The sequence below is a fragment of the Carcharodon carcharias genome, chromosome 3 (assembly GCF_017639515.1).
Source record: "Carcharodon carcharias isolate sCarCar2 chromosome 3, sCarCar2.pri, whole genome shotgun sequence".
In the NCBI taxonomy this organism is placed as follows: domain Eukaryota; kingdom Metazoa; phylum Chordata; class Chondrichthyes; order Lamniformes; family Lamnidae; genus Carcharodon; species Carcharodon carcharias.
The window spans coordinates 140,393,987-140,419,067 of NC_054469.1; the positions used below are offsets into that span (position 1 = coordinate 140,393,987).

Here is a 25,081-nt window from a genome sequence, read left to right on the forward strand (position 1 = left end):
TTGACAATCACATAAGTTCCTTGTGGCTCCAGAGTGGATAACTGACTGAGGTTATTTTAACTGCCCACCACTCAGTCTCTGCTGCATGAGTAGTAGTAAAATTGCCCTAATATTTAGAAGGATGTGGAGAATACCAATCTGCATAATGCATTTTGAAGATCTGTTTAATGTTTTGCTAACTTCTTTTATCAGGCAAGCAGCAATATCCTACATGTTAGACAAAATTTATGTCTTACAAGGCAATGCAAACAGTAAGAGCTGGGATTCTTCCATTTCAAGGGAAATTTGAATTCAACTCCTCAAAAACAAAACAGCATTCTATAAGACACCCACTCAATAGGCAGAGATATCAAACATTGGATTCTGCACCTAGGAGAAGCTGAATGGTCAACAGGACAACTAAGCTGCATGAGAGATAATCAAAAAAAAAGTAATATGTAATAAACCACACAAGGGATGAGGAATTGAAATATATAAGCTTGTTGAGTCTTGGGGAATGGGAAATCTTACGGACAAACTTTCAGATGGAATGTGCAGAATTTTGAACAACCCATTGTAAAGGCAGATTACAAAATCCCAACGAGACAAGATATTTTCACTCAAAGGTGGAAAGTATCTAATCAAAGCAATACAATTTTCAAGAAACAATTCAAACCATAATTATTGAAAAGATTTGAAGACGATTCCACCTAAAATATGTGTCCATGGAAAGTGTAGTAATGGACAAAGGCATTTCAAAAAACCTCTTGACATCCAAATAAATGGGTTATTGCCTTCCTTTCCTAGAAGAAGTGCAGGAAGAGAATATATAACAATAGGAAGTCTTGAATTGAATGCAAAGCTGTCAGAGTCCAGAGTCCCTTCTCTGAGGCAAGGAAGAAATAATTGCTTCAAGATGTTAACCAGTGCAGTACCAGATAAATGTTTGGAAGCTGAAAGAATGAAACCCTGCTGATATTCTGTGATTTTGGAGCCACATAAATGTATGTTAAACAGAAATCAACTCCGTAGGAATATGGATTAGCACCAGGTCAACAGATAAAGAGTGAACTATGTAAAGGCTTTGAAAAGAATATTATAAGAGAGTAGAAGGACAGAGATCCCTTTTGCCAGGAAATACAATTTTAAAAATGGATATTTAGATGAGAATTTTTCTTCTCCCTAAAACTCTATGTTCAACTTTGCCAGGGAGAACAAAGGGTTGAAGAGAGGAAGCCCTGGAACAGAGGTTGAATACAGAAGTCCTATGTTATCTTTGGAGAGGAAAATGAAGTCAAATGGCTCAAATTATGACAAATTAAACAAATTATGAATATGCAACGAAGCACAGACAACAGATAAAAGGGAAAACATTTACAGCATTGTGTTATAACAGTAAATATTGCAATCAAGTATTTGAAACACGGAATAACAAAACATAGGCCAGGATTTTATGGCCCCTCCTGCCCAGTGGGATATTACGGTCCGCCGAACTGAATGGAGATTTAATTGGCTCGCCGCATCTGCTGGGGGGAGACATGATGCGGCAGGGCCATTAAATCCAGGCCATGGAAAAAGTGGTGCAACCTCCCAGAAAGAAATCTTTGGATTCTATGGTCTGGATCTACATCCTTGAAGCGGGTAGCAGGAGTCGGGAAAATTCCTGGCTCAGCCCACCTGCTTAGAGAGAATCAATTAGGAAAGATGAGATTTTAATTCTGGGGTGGCGGGTGAGGGCTGCAGTTAGGTCAACCAACCTGGGAAAAAGTTTGGTGGCAGCCACAGTGGCTGCCAGATGCCAAGTCAGGCCGTTTAAAAGGCCATCAGTTTGTCCCAGTTATAATGAAAAATATAAGACCCTCCAGCCTTCACCCCTCAAACCCCGCAACCCTACATACACCCCATGCCTGATCGACTCCACATCATGTCATCCATCCACCCTCTGTGGCCCCTCATACACCCACCCCCCCCCCCCCCCCCCCCAACCCCATGTCAAGTTATGGCACTTCCAGTCACGCACTAGGTGCTGTATAAAACAAATGAACCCTAATATTGACAATAGGATGTGTAAAAAAAGAGCTTTGGAGAAAAGCCATTCATTGATACCTTTCCACTTCCTTAAAAAAAAAATCCTGTTTACTACAGGCCAATAAAAGTGCCAAGCCTCTATTTATTCTTGGCTAAGAGGCCAGAAATCCATTAGACTGTTGAAGCAGCTGAGCCCCAAGGAAAACACTGCTTGATTGACAGCTCCAGCTCTGTGATCTGTTGCTGGGACAAAGTCCTGGAACTCCCTCCCTAACAGCAATTTGGGTGTATCTACACCATATGGACTAAGCGGTTCAAGAAGATTGCTCACCAGCACCTTCTTAAGGGCAGTTAGGGATGGCAATAAGTGCTGGCCTAGCCAGCCACACCCACATCTCATGAATGAATTTTAAAAAACAGTCCTGACTTGTGCCTTGCACATGGAGGAGGACAGGTTTTTGGGAGTGAGAAGGTAAATTACTTGCCATAGAATTCCCAGCCTCTGACCTTCTCTTGTTGCCATGATATTTACATGGCACTTGTTGCCATGATATTTACATGGCTGGTCCAGTTCAGTTTCTGGTCAATGGCATCCCCTAGGATGTTGTTAATGAGGGATTCAGTGATGGAAATGCCATTGAACGTCAAGGGGAGATGGTTAGGTTGTCTCTTGTTTGAGATGGTTATTGCCTGGTTTTATGGTGCAAATGTTACTTAAAGCCAAAATAACCCTAGCAAATGACAAAGTCAAACTAACAGTTGTTTAAGGAGCAGATGATGGTGCCCTTAGCTCAATTGTACAAGACAGACTAGGATTCTTGGAGCAAAGAGGAAAATACTTCTGTGATATGTCTGAGATGGGATAGTAAATAGCAACTTGAAGGATGTGTTATCAGTGATGTTTGATTATGAAATGAGAACTGTAAATGATGCCAGGAAAAGCAGGTCAGAGTGCAATGGAAATGAGTCAAATCATCTCAATCTAAATTGGATAAGATAAAGTTATGGTGAAGGCTGGAATAGGAGGCCAAACTGAAGGAAGGCATTCTTTTCATGGTGCAATTGTGGCAGGAACCAAAACAATTACATATGCTAATATCATAAGGCATTCCTCATGCTGAGTCAACCTAAAAATGTGCTCCTCAATTGAATTAACTGATGTGCACTTGGAGCAAGAAAAATTGAAACAATCATGTTCAGGGTATCAGAATTCAAGAATTTTCTTTTTAAGAAATAAAAGATTCCTATTTATATATAAAAATTATACTTTAGCCATAAACCTTTTTGCTAACCTGACATACATATATCATCAAGGATAATACAAACAGACCTTTTAACCTGCTTTGTCAGAGCTTGTAGTGATGGTACTGTGATGAAATTGAAAGTGGTCCTCAGTACTAATCATTATTTACACGATTCATTTAGGAAGTGGTCATTTACCAATATATTTTAACAGAAACATTTGTGTATTTGAGAGGACCATAAACTGTAAATACAGAGTAGCAGAAGCCCAAGACAGAATCACAGCCTAAGATTTTGTACCAATCTTTATACAATAATTTATTCTTAGAAATAACGTTTATCCTTGAGCTTTACTTATTGTTGGGAAGGAAAAGCAAAAAGAACAGTGAAGGCACTATATATATTTGGGATGTAGGTCTTGAAGTTATGTTATTACAGGACCAGATCTATAACACTTAGGTTTGATGGCACAACGTTTTCAGAAGTGAAAATGTGTATTTGCAATGATGGTTTTTGCTTATAACATTAGGACTACAAGAATCGCTCAGAAACAAATCATTTAAATGAGGTCATGTGTGACTTGTCTGATGATAGATTGTCATTATTATAATGCTGTCATGCTTGTAGGTTTCAAATAGTTGCACCATAATGGAATCATGGCAATCAGGAAATGTATATTTATCAAACTTGCATTTCAGATATCAGCGTAAGCAAGAATGACAAAATAAGCATGCACAGAGAGCAAAGGGAACTGAATGGGTAAGAAAAAAGACAGAAAAGAGCAGTATGTCCTTTATACGCACAATTTATCTGCCGATTTTATTTCTTAGTAATTGAACATATATTTTAAAGGAAAACAACTTAAATAAATAATGAAAGGTAAAATTGCAATCTTGAAATTCCTATGTATAAATAGAGTAGCGTTTTGGAAAATTACTGATGGCAGTGGACATTTCCCCTCATGCAATTTTTAGAATAACTTTTTAGCAATTTCAGAATTCTTCACAACGTCACTGATTTCAAACGGCTCCATTATATCTTGATTATTTATCTAATATTATCTATTTCATATGTGCCTTTTGAATTTGCACCCACCCATCATTTTCTAATTGGATAATTAATTAATGCCTTTCCCATCATATGCTCACTTTCACTTCCTCTTTCAGCTGCAAGATCGGGATTTCACCATCATTACCATCAAATACCTCTTTGTACTTGAGAGATATTCTGCAAAAGGTGGGGGTAACAATGGTGTTGAAGTTGTTAGCATTCTGTCACAAAAGTATAGGTTTCCCTTAATACAAAGAACTCTAGCAGGGGAGAAATCAGTCTGCAAGACAAACGGAATTTGAATTTCAGTTAATATGCGTTGATATCATCTTTGATTCAGCAAACTGTTGCTATTTTGGTATACAGGAATGCTAAGCAATGTTATACCTTTAAAAATTATATTATGGCAGAGCCAATATAATTAAATATAAGCCAAAAAATTACTTGTCATGATTGCAACATATGAAAGCTTAACACATGTAAGGCATTCCTATGACAACTGTTTTGATGGGACATTAGCCCATTTACTTTGTGATCTTATACTAATATTGCAAACTGTCACTTCTTGGCTATGATAATTTAATAGAATATTTTACATTTGGCTTACCTGTATTGTGCTTTAAACTTTGATATTTTATTAAATAAAATTGTAGTTTAGAATTTACATCCTAAAGGTAATTTTACCCTATGCCAACATGGAATAATGCTTGTATATCCCAGGTTTTGACTGAATGGGGCTAGTGTGTATCTAATACCAATTGATTAGATGAAAAAAAACTATTTAAAAAAGAGCAAGCACTTACCATATTGGGAGACCTTATGCCCATTGCATACAGCTCATAAAAAGTTGGTCCCCACAAGGAACACCATTCACTAATTTAACATTTATACAATAGTTTTGGGTACAAGTAGGTCAGTAAAATTACTGAGCACCAATTGCATAAACAGGAAATCACCACATTCCACTAAAAACAGAGAAATATTATGAAGTGAAAACAATAAAAGGATTTTAAACATATAATAGACTGATTAAACATTCAAATTTTCCAACTACCCATAGCAAAAATAGATATATATCTTCTTTTGCCAAGCCTAAGCAATAAAGACAAGAGGCACAGAAATGAAAAAGAACAAAGATATCTCTTAACCTGCTTTGTCAGAGCTGGCAGTGATGGTGGTGGTTGTGATGGAAGTGAAGGTGGTCTTTACGCTGTCCTTGGTAACAGTTTTCTGCTTATTTTTCATGGCCTCCAGTGCTTTGAGCTTCTTGGCATGTTTAGTGCCTTTGTAGTGTGCCCCGGCTTGGCTCTACAAAGGAGAACAAATGAACCGTGCAATCAGGCTCATTTCTTAACTGTCATCCTCTGTATTGATGAAAATACAGAACAACTTTCAATAATGGGCACCACATTCCATGATTGCTCATGTCCACAATTTTAAGCAAGAATGTAATAACGTTGCTCAAAACAAGATCACTCACACACCTCAGTTAGCTGATAGCAGGTGCCCTTATTGAAAGAACTTTTTAGACAGTGTTAGTGATCATTAGAAAACAATAAAATAAAAGGAACACAGAACAAAAGCACATGCATGTTAACAAATACAAGAAAATATAAATGACATGAAACATCAAGAGAGACACCATGAGCTAGCACTATAAATTATGAAACATATAGGCTGACATGCCTTAGGGTAACAAAATGATGTTAAATGTGCTCTAAGTAGAGATATATAAGGTGCCACAGTGCTTTGGCTTCCATAAGATAGTTAAGTAAACTGATTTATGATATCAGCTAAGGAAGGAGAAGTAGTTCTGGTTGGAAGCATATTTTCCCAAAAAAAAATTGCATTTTAATCTGTTAGTCTTACAGAACACACTTGTATAATAAACCCTAATAAGCATCATCTAGCATAGAGTCCTGTTATACATGATAGATTTAAACACAGATAAAAATGTTATTTATAATTTGATTCACCCATAACAGAGCTAGGCGTATTAATGCTAACTACATATGGATATGAACAGCAGCCTGCAACAATTTACGTGAATTACTTACATCCAGTGATGCCTATTATGGTTGAATGCTTTTGTATCAATGGTTCAAATAAAATCTTGCTTAGAGAAATAAACTAGTTCCAGTCAGGCGTAAAAAAACATTTTTTAAAAAAAGGTAATGAAAGAACCATATAATTTTGGGAGTGGGTTAGGATTCTATGTATTGGGGTGTGTAAATTATAAAATGTTAAAGACAGGCGGTAAGTATAATGAAGTGTTAATCACCAGTTAACAACTCAGCAGTGAAAGTTAAAAGCTGCCTCCATCTCTTTGATTATAATTGAATGATGTTCATAGAAACATTTGCTGATTTTTTTGAGTTAAAGAATGATTACGCTAACATAATAAAAAGAACCAGTTTGAATTAAATTTTGCAATATACATGTTTTTATGGTTTGAATTTTCTTGTGGACATCTGCTTCATGACAAGCTGGAGTACAGAAGAAAAACTACATTCTTCAGAGAGATGTGCTGGAAACCAAAATGCCCATTCAAATTAATCTTCGAACTTTTCTGCTCATCTCTTTCATAAAACTTAATATTTTATAATCTTGCTGGAGATAACATTTGGCAATGTTAACAATTATTTCAAGCTAGTATGCTGTAACTCACTGCGCTCATGAAAACGTGTTTACATTGGAGTTACAACATAGAAACAGGCCATTTGGCTCAACAAATCCACTAATAATCCTTTACACTCCATGTGAGCAAATTGTCCTAATCACATTAATTATCCTTTTCCCATAACCCTTTGTTCCCTTTCTTTCTTCCATCGATCCAATGTAATCTTGAATGTTTTACCCTGTTTATTAAGCCTGGAAATTAATTCCATAGCCTCATAACTTTCAGTGTAAAGAGCTTTCTCTTACTGCTCTAAATCTCTTAACTTTAATCTTGTACCTATGGTCCCTCATTCTAGACCCTGTATTGAACTGGAAACAGTTTGCTTATATCTATCCCATCCCAGCATTTTACAATTTAAACACTTCTATCATATCAACGTATAAACTGCATATTTTTCTGAGAAAACAATCAATTATTCAAATTTTTTGCTATTCGTATTTTCTTACATCAGGCAGCACCCAAATGAATCTGCACTAAATCCCCACTAAAACCTTCCTACTATAGTATAAATGTTTGATAACATTTACTTGCAACTAATTTATATATTCCCCAGTAGTATTCTTTGTAGCGCTAACTAAAAAGCAATGGATTTGTTAGGTCATTAATAGGGGAAGCTATTTTTAGAACATATGCAAGTACTCTTGTAGCACCTCTTGGACCTCTGGGCTTAGGGACCCTTGGCTGCTATTAGCCTACAACATTTAAAAGGCCCTGTGATGAGAGGCAGTCCCACAGTCATACTCCTGCTTCCATCCCCATTTCCAACACTAGACTCTGATACTGTAATGTCTCACCACACAAATTTCTGCATACCTTGGACTGGAAATGTACTTGCAGAAAGTATTCAGTGCTTCAATATATAACATAAAAAATAGGAACAGGAGAAGACCTTACAGCCCCTTGAGCCTGCTCCACCATTCAATATAATCATGTCTAATCTTGGGCTTCTACTCAACTTTCCTGCCCGCTCGCCATGTCACTTGATTCCTTGAGAGACCAAAAATATTTCTATCTCAGCCTTAAAAAAATTCAATGATGGCACATCCACAACCCTTTGAGGTACAGAATTCCAAAGATTCACAGCCCTTTCAGTGAAGCAATTTCTCTCCATCTCAGTTCTAAATGATCAGCCCCTTATCCTGAGATGCTGCCCCCGTGTTTTAGATTCCTTAACCAGCAGAAAAAACACCTCTCAGTGACTACCCTGCTAAGCTCCTTCATAATCTTGAATATTTCAGTGAGATTACCTCTCATTTTGCTAAACTCCAGAGAACATAGACACAATTTACTCAACCTCTCATCATAGAACAGCTCTCTCATCCCAGGAATCAATCTAGTGAACCGTCCCTATACTACCTCCAATGCAAGATTAACCTTTAGTATGAAGACCAAAATTGCTTACAGTATTCTAGCTGTGATCTCAAAAAAGTCCCATACAATTGTAGAGAGACTTATTTATTCTTGTACTCAAACCCCCTTTCAATAAAATCCAAGATGCCATTTACTTTCCTAATTGCTTGCTGTACCTGCATGCTAACTTTTTGTTCCCTTTGTACTAATGCATCCAGGTCTCTCTGAAAATCAACATTTACAAGGTTTCTGCCTTTAAAAAAAATTCTGCTTTTTCATTCCTACAACCAAAGTGAACATCCTCACGTTTCCCCACATCATACTCCCTGCCACCTTGTTGCCCACTCACTTAACCTGTTTATATTTCTTTACAACATTTTGGTGTCCTCCTCACAATTTATATTCCCACCTAGATTTGTAGCATCAGCAAACTTAGATGCGATACACTTTGTCTCATCATCTAAGTCATTAATATAGATTTGTAAATAGCACTGATCCTTGCAGCACCCCACTAATCATAGCCTGCCAACTTGAACATGTCCCATTTATCCCGAATCTCTGCTTCCTATCGTCCCCAGCCTTAAAAAGATGCCTTTAACCCTGGCATCAGGCAGGCAACACAGCCTTTGGGGCTCACGGTTTCAGCTGCAGAGAACAGCATCCATTCCCCTAACTATACTGTTCCCTACTACAATTACATTCCTTTTTACTCCTCCCATTACAATGACTCCTCCCTGCACCACAGTGCCATGGTCAGTTTTCTCAGCCATCCTATTGTCCCTGCTCTCGTCCACATAAGCTGCAAGATCCTCGAACCTGTTGGGCAGTTGCAGGGGTTGAGGCTCCTCCATTGCTACCTTATGGGTATGGTATGAGGAGCAAAGTATCCAAGCAACTTACCCCCTGCCTGAAGCATGGCAGTGTCTGAAGCTCAGACTCCAGCTCCTCGAGCCACAAGCACTTAGTGCAGATGTGGCTGCCATGGACCACACTGGTATCCACCAATTCCCAAATGTAACACATCACCTGCCCTGCCATCTTTATTGTGTTTTGTTTAACTCATTAGGTTTTAAGTTTAGATGTATCACTCAATTGTTATCTGTAGTTATATTAAGTAGTTTAACTACTTAAGCTATAAATTTAATGTAATACTTATAACCCCCAAGTACCTGTTTAAACTTCTGCCCCTGTTTACAGAATCACAGAATTTTAATGCCACAGAAAGAGGCCATTCGGCTCATCATGTCTGCACCGGCTCTCCAAATGAGCAGTATGACCTAGTGCCATTGCTCTACTTCATCCCCGTACCCCTGCACATTGTTCAGATTCAAATAATCATTTAATGCCCTCTTGAATGCCTCGATCGAACCTGCCTCCACCGCATTTCCAGGCAGTGCATTCCGACCTGAGCCACTCATTGTGTGAATAAGTTTTTTCTTATGGCACATTTGCTTCTTTTGCAAATCACTTTAAATCTGTGCCATCTCACTCTTGATTCTTTTATGAGCAGGAAAAGCTTCTCCCTATCTACTATGTCCAGACCTCTCATGATTTTGAACATCTCTATCAAATCTCCTCTCAGCCTTCTTTTCTCCAAGGAGAACAGTCCCAACCTCTCCAATCTATCTTCATAGCTAAAGTTTCTCATCCCTGGAACCATTCTTGTAAACCTCTTCTGCACTCTCTCCAATGTGTTCACATCCTTCCTATTGTGTGGCATCTAGAACTGTACACAATATTCCAGCTGAGATCTAACGAGTGTCTTATATAAATTCAGCATAACCTCTCTGTTCTTGTACTGTCTGCTCCTATTAATAAAGTCCAGGATATGCTTTATCAACTGCTCTCTCCACCTGTCCTGCCACTTTCAATGATCTATATTCACCTAGGTCTTTCTGCTCTTGCATCCCCTTCAAAATTTCACCCCTTATTTTTAGAAGGATAAAAATCTTAAAACTTACCAACCAATCACCTAACTACTTACTTAATTAATGCCTTTGAATACCAACTACTGGAGGATGAAAAGATATATAAAAGCAGCACCTCCCTCCCCACCTGCACCAAATTTCCAGATTGGCACTCATTCCTCATCACACTGGGTCTTGTCTCACCCTGTGCTCCTACTCTGTGCAGTTACAAAACTAGTCCAATTTCATAGAGGTTTGGTAACTCATACCCAAATTTCAATTACATAATCAGCTTTCTGCTACAGTAATTAACCACCTATTCAGGCACCCAACATGAACTGATTGACAGATAACTGCCACTGCCATGCGGTTTATGTTACACTAGGATTTTCAACTAGCTTACAGTCTCACTGTTAATCTAAATTATAGTTTGAGAAAAACTTGGCAGAGATATCTCACCTGTACCAAATTCCTGACTTAACACTCATTTGTCGTTGCACTCAGTCCTCGTTTCACTCTGTGCTCCCACTTATGCAGAAAGAGGCCTGGAAATTCATTTGCATATTAATATCTATCCTGCCTGCTTTTTGGGAATCTTGAATGCTTCAATAATATCACCGCTAAATTTCTCTGAGCCAGTGTAAACTTTCTCTTCACAATTCAGAATCCTAATCTGAGCTATCAATCTATTTGCCATTCAACGCATCTTTTCCAATGCCTGGATGTCCTTCTCATGATGCATTAACTAGAATTGTAACACAGTACTTCAAGTCGGGCCAGATCAGAGTTCCTTGAGTTTTGCTCTTTCTTCCTCTGGCTATGCAACCTAAGTTCCGATATGCTTCATTGCTGTTGTGCACTGTGCTTATAGCTTCAGCAATTTATACATTGTGCCCTCAATCTCTCTCAGGTGACATGTCCTGCAGAATAATATAATTTAACTTAAACTGCCACTGTTTAATACCCTTTCCCAATTACTTTCCACTTGCTTACTTCAAACCAGCCGCTCAGGTAATGCAAATATTTCTATATTTAATCAGTGTTCTCTCTTGTTTGCTGATGTGTCAGGTTGGCTCCTTCTTATAATCCTGCATCTCTCCAGGAAGTGAATGGAAACTGCAGAAGCTTACTTGATGTCAGGCCAGCCAATTGACCAGATACTTTAACCAGTTCCTTCCACGAAGAAGTTCGTTAGTTAAAGCTGTAATAACCACTTCTTCTGGAAGCCTGCTTTATGCATCTAATAACCTTGTGGAGGGAAAAAAAAATCTTTCAATGTTTACTAATTTTGTATTCAAATCCTCTACTTCTGTACTCACAAGTTAAAATCAGTGTGTTACCATTGGAAAGAATTCAACCATTTTTCTTTTTTGTTTTTTCCTCCAATGAAAGCTTTCAGATATGCAGAAACACATCACAATTTAAGTTTCAAGTGCCTAGAACAGCTCAAAATATTCCAAATGTGACCTCGCAAATGATCTATATAAGATGAGAATAACTTGTTTCAAACTATGGACAAATGCCCTGATGATTTGATTTTCTTGTTTAAAGAAGTTCAGATCAAGCATCTACACGTGTACAGTAACTTGCCTGATCTCTGTATAGCTGCTGGTTGACCCACTGAGTGTTTCTACAATTTTCTGCTCCTGTTTTCAATTTCCAGCCTCTGCAGTCTTTTTTTTTGCTTTTTGGTTTGATTTTCTTGTTAATAGTTTCACAGTATTGGAAATTGTGCAGTCTATGTAGATGCCTATGACTCTCTAGTACTGATTAATTTACATTGATATTGACCTTTCAATTTTTCAGGCACAGTCCCTCTTTCATTTAAAACTAACATTATCATTCTTATACAGAAAAGAACACCCCTGACACTTTTTCACCATTTACTGTCCTAGCTTCAACTTGCCCTTCCTCTCCAACATCATTTAATATGTTGTTGCCTCCCAGGCCTGTGCTGATTTTTGTTTGAACTTTCTGTTTGAATCCCTCTAGTTTGACTTCTACCTTTTGGACCTTTCCAATTGTACAGAATGGCCCAAGCCAAAGTCACAAATCACATCCACTCTGTGGTCGGGATTTTCCGTGCCCACCGGTGTTGGGTGTGTTCGGCGGAGTGAACGGGCAATATGGCGAGGACAAAAATCATCGTGAAGCCAGTTTGCGATCGTCTGCTCCGCCCGCCAGTGGTGGGCCACATTCCGTGCTCTCGGACATCGGTGACCATAATGTAATACATCAGCATATCATTATAAGGCCAACCCACCGGACCCATCCACCCACCCTGCTGGATCGTCAACCCACATCGGCGGGAAAACACGCCGACGTGTTTCACAACAGCATATTTAAGGTTGTGCTTGGTGGGCTGCACTTTGCTCAGGACTTCAAAGTTTGTTTGCCTACCTTGCTTTGGTCAGTACTCAGTCATCAGTGCCAGGTTTCACAGACAGCACCACAACATTTTTAGGGGGGGCTCATGGGTAGGTCTCTACCTACCAGGCCAGCCATAAGGTGGGTGGCTTTTCAGCAGCTGCAGGGCTAGGGCTTTCTTGGCGAAGGGGCCTCAGGCAAACAAAGGGTGAGGGCTGTACTGGGGAAGGAGGGTATCCCAGGGGGTGTGTGGGGGCACATGTTGATCTGTGCAAGTGGCCTCAAGATGGTGAGGGTTGAGGAGGCAGTCTCCAGAGGAGATGAGGCCAGATAGAGATATGAGGGTGTATGTGAGGGAATGAGTGGTGATGTCCCTTTAGCTGGCAGTGAGTGAGATGCCAGTGAATTTGTGATGGGCTTGAGTACATCAGTTTAGAGCAATGAGGTGGTTGCCATATCTTAACTGCATGAATGAGATCATTCATCCTCTATCTGCGTTGGATGGCTAACCTCTTCTGTGCAACATTGGCACTGATCACCACTGCCATCACCTACCAAGCTAGAGTGGCAATGTAGCTGTCCCTCCTGCGGCCAGAACGGGGATACAAGACATCACAGCAGGCCTCCATAGTGTCCAAAGGGCGCTCAAAGGTTGCAGTCTTCTTGTCTTTCGGGGCCATGTCTTGTTTGCTGCAGTCCTGGGCTGGAAGCATTGAGCACAGCTACACTTTAAACATGGCACATGGTGTAATGAAGCGGCGAGCTGACGGCGTGGTAGGTGAATCGATGCCTGCCCACCATTGAAACGGCATGTATCCCGGGAATGCATAATTAATGCAGTGGATTTGGGATGATATGGTGTGAAAAGTCGCCATTGTAGCCAGTGGGTAAAACAGTGTTTTACTCGCCTGCTACTGCATTTAGTGTAAACATGGGATGATTCCACCCTGTGACTCTGACGAAGGTGCTTTATTCCACCCCATCATCTTTGAACTCTCTGAACTTTTCAATAGGATGATCACACTATTGTGCTCCAATGCTTCACCTCAGCTGTTGAGCTTCGAGGGATTACCCTCCCATGATTTTATTACTACTTTTCCAAACAGAGCCAGTGCATGTATATGTAGCAGTGGCTTCTCTTCTCACCCCTACATCATCACCCATGAAGTGCCTCAAGTATCTATCCTTGGTACCCTCCTCTTTCTCATTTACATGCTCCCTCATGGTGACACCACCCACAGGCATGAAGTCAATTAGCACATGTGTTCTGATGACACCCAACTCTGCCTCAGGTATCTCTATGTTCTCAGACTGCATGTACAACATTCAATGTCATACTTCTTCAAGCTAAACATTGGGAAGACTGAAACCATCGTCTTCAATTCTCACCACAAATGCTGTTCTATTGCCGCCCTTTCCTCACCAAGCCCTGTCACTGTTTAAGGATCAACTGGACTGTTCACAACTGTGGCAACTTGTTTGACTTTACTGTTAACTTTATACTCCATGGGCCAGATTTAATCTCCCAATGAAGGTGCGAATCAGGTCGCAAAACACGGGACTTAGTTTTTCTTTGCCAGAGAAACAATTTTCCTGTGCCTTCCCAACCCCACATCAGTTTTGTGTTGCCTTTTGGTGGGTTGGGAAGGCCTTGGGTGCAAGATGCACTTGCACCTCTTCCGAGTTCAGCAAGCCCATTGTAAGGACCACAAGAAAATGGTATCTCCTCCTGCACAATTTCTGTCTGCTGGTGTGTAAGGCCTAAAAAAGCCCTTCCTTGGAGGGTTCATGACCATATGCCTGCTGAGGCATTGTGAACATTCTGAAAGGTAAATGTAAAATGTTCTGACATCTTCAAATGTCACTATTAGTATTGTAATGTAGAAGTGTTTTGAATGCAGTGACTCATCATAGGAATCTGATCCACAAAAATAAGTTGACTCTTACACTGATCAGCATTGTGTAATTGTTTTCATGGCTTACAGTACTATTATAATTGTTAAAAGTACCATATGTATAAAAATGTAAAGAAAAAGGTTCTGTCCACCTCTGCTGTCTTGATCTGTGCTGGGATTTAAAGTGGCTGATTGCGTTGGCCCTTAAAAGAAAATGCTTTGCAAGTTGAAAAACATTTCTGCACATGCTCCTCTCCATTGTTTGATAGGCATTCTGCTTTGAAATGGAAATGGGACACCACTCTGTTCTATCACTGTATCTGGAATGTATCTGGAAGCATTTGTTATGACAGTTATAGCCAATATGAATGCTTGGCTGGCTTCCAAAAGGTAATAATGACTTCAGCTCAGCGGGTGATCTACTGGATCAAGAACAATTTAAACTTTTAAGAGATGGAAGAACAGGATATGCCTTTAATATGTTTCTTGTTTGTTTACAAACTTAGTAGGCAATTAAAGAATTATTGTTTTCTTTACACTGGAGTAGCTTTTTCTTTCCTATCCAGTATCAATGATTGTGTGTTTAAATTCAGGGTTTTGGAGGTGTACTTTTTTCCCAATGATTTTAATTCCCAATGTTATTGCATGGTCCTACGGACTGTACTTAGTGGCTATTAGGTGAGTGGTTATGGAAGATACAGGAGGCATGGAGGTGGCTTGGTCTGGCATTGGGGATGTTTGGGGGCATGGGGTTGCATGGGGATGGGTGGATGTGCGAAGGACCTGAAGGGGCTTTGGTGATCTGAGAGGGCATAGAGGGGCATGGAAGCTCTGAGGAGACATGAGGTGGCATGGGTGTGGGTTGGGGTGAGGGGACATGGAGGTGGTATGGCGGTAAGTGGGGTGGTGCAGGTGAGGTCTAGGGGCCTTTAAATGCTGTTGGGAACTGGGTGGCTGTGTTGGAGAACAATTGAGGCGGGTCTTCTAACTGACTTGCCACCCCACCCACATTCCTCACGGCTCCATAACCGCTCACACAATGCACTGTGAATGCAACCCCTGTGTGAAAAGACAAAAATCCAGGGCACAGTCACACATGAATTGGGTGTGCATTTCAGAAGGCACAAAAGTGCGCAGGTCGTGCTTACCTAGCCTACACGAAAATCTGAGCCCATATCCTCTCCATTAGAAAGACCACTTACTTCAATCCTTAAAACATTGTCCACCAACACCAACATTCCTCCAACATTGAAACAGTCACCACCTCCAGATTCGCTTACCCCAATATTTTCCTTGCTAGCCTTCCTGGCCCCAACCTCAAGAAGTTTAATCTTGTGCATAACTCTATCACATAAGACTTCTTGCACTACATTTTGCTTGGAATACCCCCTATATTATACAAGTGTGCAGCAGCACAGCAAGTAACTGGAGGGACATGATAGTATGCATAATCAATCTGCTATCACTTTGCTGAAAAAAGAGACTTTTGTCAAAGCTTTTTATGTTGCATTGTCAGAAGAATTCATAAGAATACCACATGTAAAGGGAACAACAATTTATACTATATGAGAAGACAGTGCTGATTTGTTTAAAGTGTACTCTGATTGGTGGCGGTGTTTCAATGGAGAATACACTGGTTGATGGTGACTGACAGTTAACTGCCAAACATTGTTTGAAATTTAAACCAGGTATTGCCTTGACCAATCAGAGTCAAGCTGCCTGGTTTAAATTTCAAACAATGCCTGGCAGTCACCATCAACTGGTGCATTCTCCATGACGAAACCTCTACCAATGAAAGTCCACTTGCCAACCAATCAGCACTCTCTTCTCATACAACATAAATTGTTGCTTTACATTTGGTATTCTTGCGAATTGTCCTGATGAGTGCAAGACAAAAAGGTTCAACAAAAAAGTCTCTTTTTTCAGCAATACTAAAGTTCTGCACCATCAAACGATTATTTGCTACCACTTTGTTCAATGGGTCTGCTGATTTGCTTGATGATTAAATTGCTTAAACATTTTCTTAAAACAAGTTATAAAGAAATTGGGGGACTAAGCTGCCAGCATTCTCCTACGTTAACCCTAATGGAGTTTGTGGGATCAATGCTAAGGTGTTTAATTAGCATGGGGATGGTGCCCTATGAAAACAGAAACTCTGGTAACTGCTGGCCATGGCAAAGATAGCGGCAGTGGCGGGGCAAAGTGGGTTGGGATTGGGAGTGGGGTGGGGGGCAGGATCCTCTATACACGAGGTTGGTGGGGGGTGGGGTGGGGAGGGTTGGGGAGGGGGGGGGGGTGGGGTGAAATTCAGCAAAGTAAATGTAATACTTTTTATTTCAGAGGTCCAGGCCACAGAAGCGGGTCAATACCTGTCAATCTGGAGACTGGTCTTCAGAGATATGCTGGATCCCGACTGAGGCACTGGAGCAAGAACATGGCCACAGGGAGGCCTACCTCTGGTTCCAACTCCATGCCACCTGCCTTGCAAAGGTTGGACAGATGTTTCACTAACTAAAGGAGACATTAGAAAGACCAGAAACCAACCTTCCATTTTTCTAGGGGCCCTTTCAGTCTTTTGCTAGATTTGTAATGGAAGAACAGGAGAATTCCCAAAGAATTGTAGCCTGATTGTGTTAATATAGCACCATGCTATCTCCTCAGGATGCCTCAAAAGTAAATTATCCTTTTGAAGTGCACTTACTATTCAATGGATGGAATTTTGCCCTTGGCAGGGGTGCTCGGCACAAAAAATTGTCATGCACAAAATGACAATTCAGCACAATCAAGCACCTGAAAGCATACCTCATAAAAAACAGTCCCCAGATATTTTAAATTTTATTTCCTAATGCAGATTTCATTCTGATTGCGGATGAGGTTTCCCAAAAAATGCAAAGGCTGCTTGGCCTTTTCGCCTGCCACCAACTGTTAGGTTGAACGGGCAGTGAAAAATCCAGGACAATTGTTTACTTAATGGTCTTAATAGAGCCGGAAGCGCGCCTGCCGACCCAATTATCGCAAGAGTGCACGTTGACATTGGCATGTTGGCCAACGTCACCGTACTTTATTTCACGCTTGGGCGTGTCGGGCGCATGCACACATGCCCGAGTGTAATTTTTTGTCCAATGTGTGTAAATGTACCAGCCAGTTATATGTGGTCCTTTTTGTTGTTCTCACAATACGAGAATCATGCAACAATTTAGTGAGGGTAAACTAAACACCATACAAATAATTAGGAATCTGGTAGTCATTAGATCCAATTTTAACTCTGTGTAAGTGAATGGGGATTTTAGTGGGTTAAAATCAGGACCCATTATATCAACAAGTACTTGATTAAAACCTATGAGGTATATAAATGAAGATTCACCATGATTTCAGTGCACCATGTACATGTTTAAAGGAGTAAAAAGTGCTAAAAAGGCACTGAATAAATCCATGATTAGCTCATTTGTGTTCAGTCTGCAGGCATCAAGGACAGCTGCCATGTTCAAAGCCCGAATGCCTCATAGTAATAAAATGTACTCAAAAGGGAAATTAATTCTGCTTCCAAAGCTGTATTTTAAATTAATAATGCAAATTGTAAGTTGCCTGATCTGTTTATAAACACAAGCATGGAGTCAATCCAAGTTACACTTAACATTAGAAATAAGCAAAATTGGACATTATATCAAAATGTTTTTTGGGGACATTGTGATATTGTGGAACCTTGAGCCTCAAATTTCTACAATGGTGGATCTGATGACATTTGTAGGGCTTCTATACTCAGCATTCAGGTCACACGATATTTGTACCACAATTTGCTGCAAAATGGGTAACATTGCAGCAATGGCAATGACACATCTGGGACCTCGCGAACATTGTGCCAAATGGCTTATCTCTGACCAGAAAGAAACAGAGTGAATGATGGAAAAAGAAATAAAATGAATTATAGTCAAGCTAAACATATAGGGCAGAATTTTATGTTCCGTGGGCGGTAGCGTGTCCAACCCCAATGGGTGTAACATCGTGCGAGAGGACGTCGGGCGAGCGTCCTAATGTCATTGCACACTCACGTGATATTTCGCTCGAAGGGGCACATGGCAGTCAGAAGTGCACCCGCCGACAATTAAGCGGGCAATTAAGCCCATTAATGGTGCAATTGAATGCAATTTTTCGAGGATCATCCAACCTTACGTTTGGTGGACGGGCTAATCAGCCAGACGGCTTTTACATTTTTGATGAAACCTCATCTAAGGGCGGGATGAAATCTGCATTAGGAAATAAAATAGGAAATATCTGGGGACAGCATTTTTATGAAGTATGTTTTTAGGTGCTTGATTATGCTGCATTGACATTTTGTGCAACTTTTTTATGCCTCATTTTATTATTTGCAGGTCTGCAGCTCCCTGAGGCAGACAGCTGCCTCAGGGAACTCAGTAGAAGCGCTCAACTGCGCCTGGCACCTGCCCTCACTCCGGCATCGCTGAGCTTTTCCGTGGCGTTTCAAGCTGGCTGGCTGTTAATTGGTTGGCTAGCGTGAAATCGCAGTCGAGGGCTGATCACTGTCAGGGGCCCGTTTCCCAGCTGCTCCCGGGTCCGCCGATCGAGTGTGCCCGACGAGGGAAAAATTCAGCCATAGAGGTTGGAAGAGGAATAAATAGAAGGAAAGAATAAGTGGTTTAAGAGTTAAAGAAAAAAATACAGGAAGGAAAAATAAGAAAATTAAAAAGAGGACATTGTAACCCAGCTGTACCTGTGAATTGCTGTATTAGTCCTTGAGAAGTTAATGGGTGAATGGGCTAAGTGTACAAAATGTTCAAATATTCTTGAACCATGAAGTATAAATCCGATGGCCCTATCCATCAGGCTCAGCAGCAATGGAACATCCATTTCACGTAGGAACATAGGACTTGCTTGCTGTAAAAAGACCAAGGCTCAACTTTGTCCTGAACCATCATGGTAGTCACATGTTACAATGATAACACTGGCTAATCATTGTATTCAATCTCTATTAATTAGTCAACAATAGATCCAGATACAAGGAAAACCCTGGTGGTGGAAAGCTTTGAGAATCATGCATCCAAAGAAACTTTTTCCTTCCCAAGCATGTTACTCTTACTGTTAGCCATGTCATGCCCACACTAGTGTACCTGCAAATGTATGAAAAAATTAACACTTTATTTTTCTTTAAAACAACATGAGGAATGCTGGGCAATCTGTGTTGTAACAAGATGGAATCAAAAGAGGGTCAGGTGACCTCCCTTCTTGTCTGCAAATATACATGAAACTGTCCAAGGCTGAAAGTAGCCCGCTAAACTGGGCATAACATTAAAATGTAAGCAACCTTTTGGAAAACTCCCGAGAATACATTAAAAATGCAACAGATATCTCTTAGTTACTATTGTCTAAATGCCTACTATCAGCATCCCATTTTTCCCATAAGTATCTTTCAAGGGGAGTCAATCTGGTAGGCCCCAAACCATTCCTCTTGGCTCATCTATCTGATCAGTCCCAGTTCCCTACATTTTCTCCCCGCAGCTCATATATCAGTGTTTCTGATCAGCCCCAGGCAGAAAGTAAATTTTAAGATGATCAAACAGTAACCAAATGCCAGATTTGATCAATTATTAGTGATTAATCAATTATAGTACACCACACAGAATACGCTGTCAAATAAAGGGATATTGTTTTCATAACAGCCCGCATAAAAAAGTGCACCCACTGCACCAAATACAGACTGAAATTTGTTGCCTTCTGACACTAGCAGGAATATAGATAGCAAGACTGGCACAAAATGATGGCCAAGGCAAACTACAAATTTAACAAATACTCTTGGAACAATTCATTATCTGCTGGGGTGAGACTCCATACTTTCATTGTTCACCTCCTGAGCTCCCACAGTTGAATTTCACATCAGGACCTTTAATCACAACATTAACAGGGTCCTCTATGACATTAGTTACCATTCCCAAATGGTTGCAGTGGAAATTATTTCTATTAACGTTGTAAACACAGTAATTCCACGATTGCCATTCACACGAAAAAGGGACTTTCATCGACATTGGCAAGGCTAACGGTGGAACGACCAAATCCTCTCAGAAATGAGGGGAGGTATGGTATACCTCTTTTACTCTGTAATCAGCTGGATTTTTTACAAACTCATAGTGGCAAGTACTGTTAATGTCTCGTTATCAAATTTCTGGCCCATTATCATTTCAAACATGTCAGTCCAAAATGTAAGAAACAGATAGATATTGAACAAATGAAACTTTATGAAGTTCCTAAGTCACACTTACAAAAGTTTAAAAGTGAAAACTAATCACACTAGTGAAAAGGGGAGTGGCAAAAATAGCTATTGTTGATGGTTAAGATAAACAGGAGCATAGGCAGAGGTTAAAAACTGTAACCAGTGGAAACTGTTAAATATTACCTGAAGATAGTTACTTGTTCAATCTCTATGGCAACACACGCTTGATTATTTCAGTTGTGCGAGATAAATAATGAAATTCTGCCCTAACTCACTGCAGTTAAACACTGACATTTTACAACATAGCTGATATATACCATTAGTTGCTGCACCTTTTGAAAATGAAATGTAATACAATAGTAGTGTTTTAGCACTTAGAATGTTCCTGTACACATTATTAGCAATCATAGGATGCCCTCACGAATGAGATGCTATTCTCGCATAGCACACAGGTTTTTCAACAGATCCGGGAGTGGCAGCCTTTCCTTAGATTGTCCTTCCTAGCCCAGTGACAATCAGGAATTGTAGCATCCTTTCCACCAGCATGGACAAAACGTTAACCAGCAAGGGGGAAAGGTTCAGATGTAATAGAGTCAGAAACCCAACAAGATCCCATTTACTTTTATCGAAGTGCATGGGAAACTCTGTAGAAATACAGGTTTGTTATTTAAATATGCTAAGAGATAATTAATGCTGACTTTAACCCAGCTTTCTGGCTTTAAAAGCCAGTGCATGGATTTCCCAAGCTGTGTGAAACTCTTCAGGGTCAAGGCAAGAGCACAGCAGGGAATCATTGATCAATAAAACTGACAGGCTGGAAAACCTTTAAAGACCAAAACTGACAGCTGTTTCCTTGTCTTGGTGAAGGCTTTTGTTCACAGGACATGTTCTCAGAGTGCGATTTCACTGTTTTACAAGCAATTTCTAATGTTTTGAAAGTCATTTCTGCTACCTTGGACTTTATTCACCTTGATCCGGCCTTCCTGCTGTCAGCCTTCACTGCAGCATGGGAGCAGCTTACGCAGCTTTACCTTGAATCTCCGATAAGGAGCAAAAGAGGTAGCAAGAAGAACACCAGCAGAAAGAGAAGCAGGATGAATTCCAGAAGTAGCAAAACTTCTCCTCAGCTATGTGCCCCACAGGACAGAGGGATGGATGCAGAACTCAGCTCAAAGGGGGCTACACCCCCAACACAAGGTTGACAAGCAGAGGATCAACTTTCTCGACATGGCTGAGCAACAGTGCCCTTAGGAGGCTCCAACTAGGCAAGTAATTGCTGACGTCTACAACCTCCTGGAAGAGGACCACCTGGAAAGAGAGTCAAGTGGGTTCTGCTTTTCCCATTGGCCAACAAGGTCACCACAGCTCTGAATCTCTTTGCCCTGGGCTCCTTCCAGGAATCTGCTGGTGATAGCTGCAGGATTCACAGTCTGTTGCCCACAAGTGACATCTCCCAGGTGATCGGCGCCACGTTTCCCAGGGCCACCAATTACATCCATTTTGACACTTTTGAGGCCAGTCAGAATGAAAGGGCTTTCACATTTGCTGCAGTGTCTGGTTTTCCACAGCTACAGGAAGTCATAGACTGCACCCATGTGGTAATCAAGGAATCCTCAGATCAGTCGAAAGGGATTCCACTACATCACTGCTCAGCTGGTATACTGGAAGGTGAAGATTGTCTGCACGAGATATCCTGGAAGCAGCCACAATGCCTCATTCTGCACCAGTCAACTGTCCCACAGATCATTGCATCTCCAAACAGAGTGAATGTGTGGTTCCCTCAAAACATGGTTACCCTCCGGGATGTGGCTGATGACACCTGTGAGGGGTCCTAACACTGATGCAGAGGAAAGGCAGAAGCAGAGCCACAGGAGCAAGACAGCAAGCCCCAATGGCTTGCTGAAAATGTCATTCAGGTGCCTGGACAGTTCTGACATCACTCCTCAGAATGTACCAGCAAGAGTGTTGAGAATGGATGTGTTCTGCTGTGCCTTACTGCTTATCATTGCACTGCAGAGAGGACTAGAAGTCTAAGAGGAGGAAGGTGATGACTGCACTGCATCCTTGGAGGAGGAGCAGGCATCTAATTTGCCCAGGGTTTCTGCAGCCACTCACCTAGCTGCCATGGACTCTTCCAGGCACAACTCAGATACCTGTGTGTGTGAAGCCAAATGGCACTCCAATCCCCTTTCTCAGCTCCGCAACACAAATCAATCCTATAGCCAATAATCCCTCCATCTCATTTACGTCCTTTAGTCATCTTCTCCTCAAGTCTAATGGCCATTTGGAAGGCAAGGGACAAAAATGGAGATGACTGGACAATGGAGACGTGAAATAAATTGCATGATTCATTTGCTTTTTCTAATATATTGAGACAGTGACATAATCATCCAAGTGCTTTCCCTTATCCTATATTAAAGCGGTAGACTGAGTGTGCAGGCTGAGTCTCCACTCACCATCCCTGCCCTCTCGAGGTCACTGACCTTCTTGTGGCATTGTATCCTGCAAGGTCCACACTCCTGTTATTCACTGTGTTTGCCATTTCCAACCACACCTGTTTGGTCTGAGAGTCTGTTTGGCCTCTTTGTTCTGTCCATGGGAAGCAGCACTTAAACTGCAGTTCCACACAGCTTGTAGCAGTGCCTCAAAGGAAGAGTTAGGGAACTATGGGTGAAGCCTTTCCAAGTAATGGTTCCATTCTTGTGGTTGGTGGTGCCTGAGGAATAAAGCTGGAATTCAGCCACTCTGACTGCTGCTTCAGTCCCTTCAACTAGAAATCCTTCCATTGATGGGTTCAGGTCATCGTCACACCCACACTCTGTGATTGGTCGGGAAACTCGGAGGCAGGATGCTAAGGCCTTGGCTGAGTTAAGGCAATACCTGTTCCAACAACAGATTCCCAAGTTACTCCTGGCTCCTCCAGCTACAAGTGGCTTGGTTAGGGAAAAATTCTGCCCCTTATCTCAGCATAAACCAGTGATCGTTCCTGGGACTTACTTGATTTCTATGAATCATTATCACAATGCCCCTTTAAACCATCAGGGGAGCAATTCTCTCTCCTGTTCAAGCTATGTTTAATATTCCACACAGGGTGGAGAGTAACAGTAGCACCGTAAGCGCTGGATTTCCACCTTGGTAACAAAGAGCAGCCATCAGTAAACGCAATAACATTTTGCAAAAATGGAGCATCCAGATAAATGCTGCACAATTTTCTTTTTAGCTGAGAGAACCCATTTCTCTTACATCCTTCACAATTCATCGCAAAAATAAGGTTTTCATGGAAAAAGGAACAAAAAAACAACATCATTGTTGAAATGGTCTTTTTTAGCTATACTCACTGATCAATTAAATCCCAAACAAAAATCCATGTTTTATAAAATGAAAATAAATACAACTTTTGCTTTGATTGATGATTTGGGAATTTTCCAGTGGTCATATTTTGTGTAGGTGCTAATTACCTTCAAGGTTGGCTGGTTACTGCCAGGGTGCAATTTGCCAAAAAGAATAAGACAAATTGTTATATTTAGTAATTCTTCCTTGGTGACTAAGAACTGTAATAGGAACATCACATGTTATAAGCCAATCTTTTAACCCTTAAGGGTTATATTTTCCTCTGGCCATGCAGCATGAATCAACAGTTGATGATCAACGAATAATAACTGTTGGCAAACAGCAATGGGCTTTTATCTGTTTGTACCACAATTAAAGTCCAGTTCCATCCTAAAATGTGTTATTGGAGCTTAGCCACAAAAATGTTTATCTTTAAGGACCTTTAAGGCTTTGTAAAGGATTAATTGCGTTGGATTTGTGGAGCCTGGATCCCGAAACCTTAGGTAGGGGAAATGGAATGTAAGGCTGCAGGCATTAAACCTGAGATCAGCAACTACAGTATACAATTCAGCCAGGCAGCACCCCTAGTATGCTGCCACTCTCACCTGCATGGTTACACACACATAGAGATTGGTTCCCCGCAGTAAAGATATAAGTATGCTGACTGGGAAAGCAGTTGTATCCACAGCATCTAAACAATAAAGTTAACTTCAAGTATGTTTCAAAAGTGCTCAGGAGCTCCCTTTAGAGAAGGATAAGGAAGGACATATTTACTGAGAACCTAGTGCAGCACCATCAAGGTTGCAGTGGTTCAGATGCTCCACCCAGATGCTCCTGAAAGGCTGGCTAATTTGCATCATCTAGAGATGTTCAAATACATCCTGCAAGAGGTGCCAGGGCTGTAGAATCAAACCTAATGAACCTCATACACATCATTGTCAGCCTCCTTCATCTACATATGGGGCTGCGCGGGGACTGGGGTGTTTTATTGACCCCTTTAATCACATTTTAATTTAAAGTTTGTAAGTTT

At 40.8% G+C, this 25,081-nt stretch overlaps 1 protein-coding gene across 4 annotated transcripts in view; it reads right to left on the minus strand.

Annotated features, from left to right (window-relative positions):
* Positions 1–25,081, minus strand: part of LOC121276439 (zinc finger protein 385D-like) — a 469,044-nt gene that overhangs the window by 97,007 nt on the left and 346,956 nt on the right. For all 4 annotated transcript variants that reach the window (XM_041184847.1, XM_041184845.1, XM_041184846.1 and 1 more), the window contains one exon: positions 5,448–5,607. In XM_041184847.1, the coding sequence (XP_041040781.1) occupies positions 5,448–5,607 (160 nt within the window). The remainder of the gene's footprint in view (positions 1–5,447; positions 5,608–25,081) is intronic.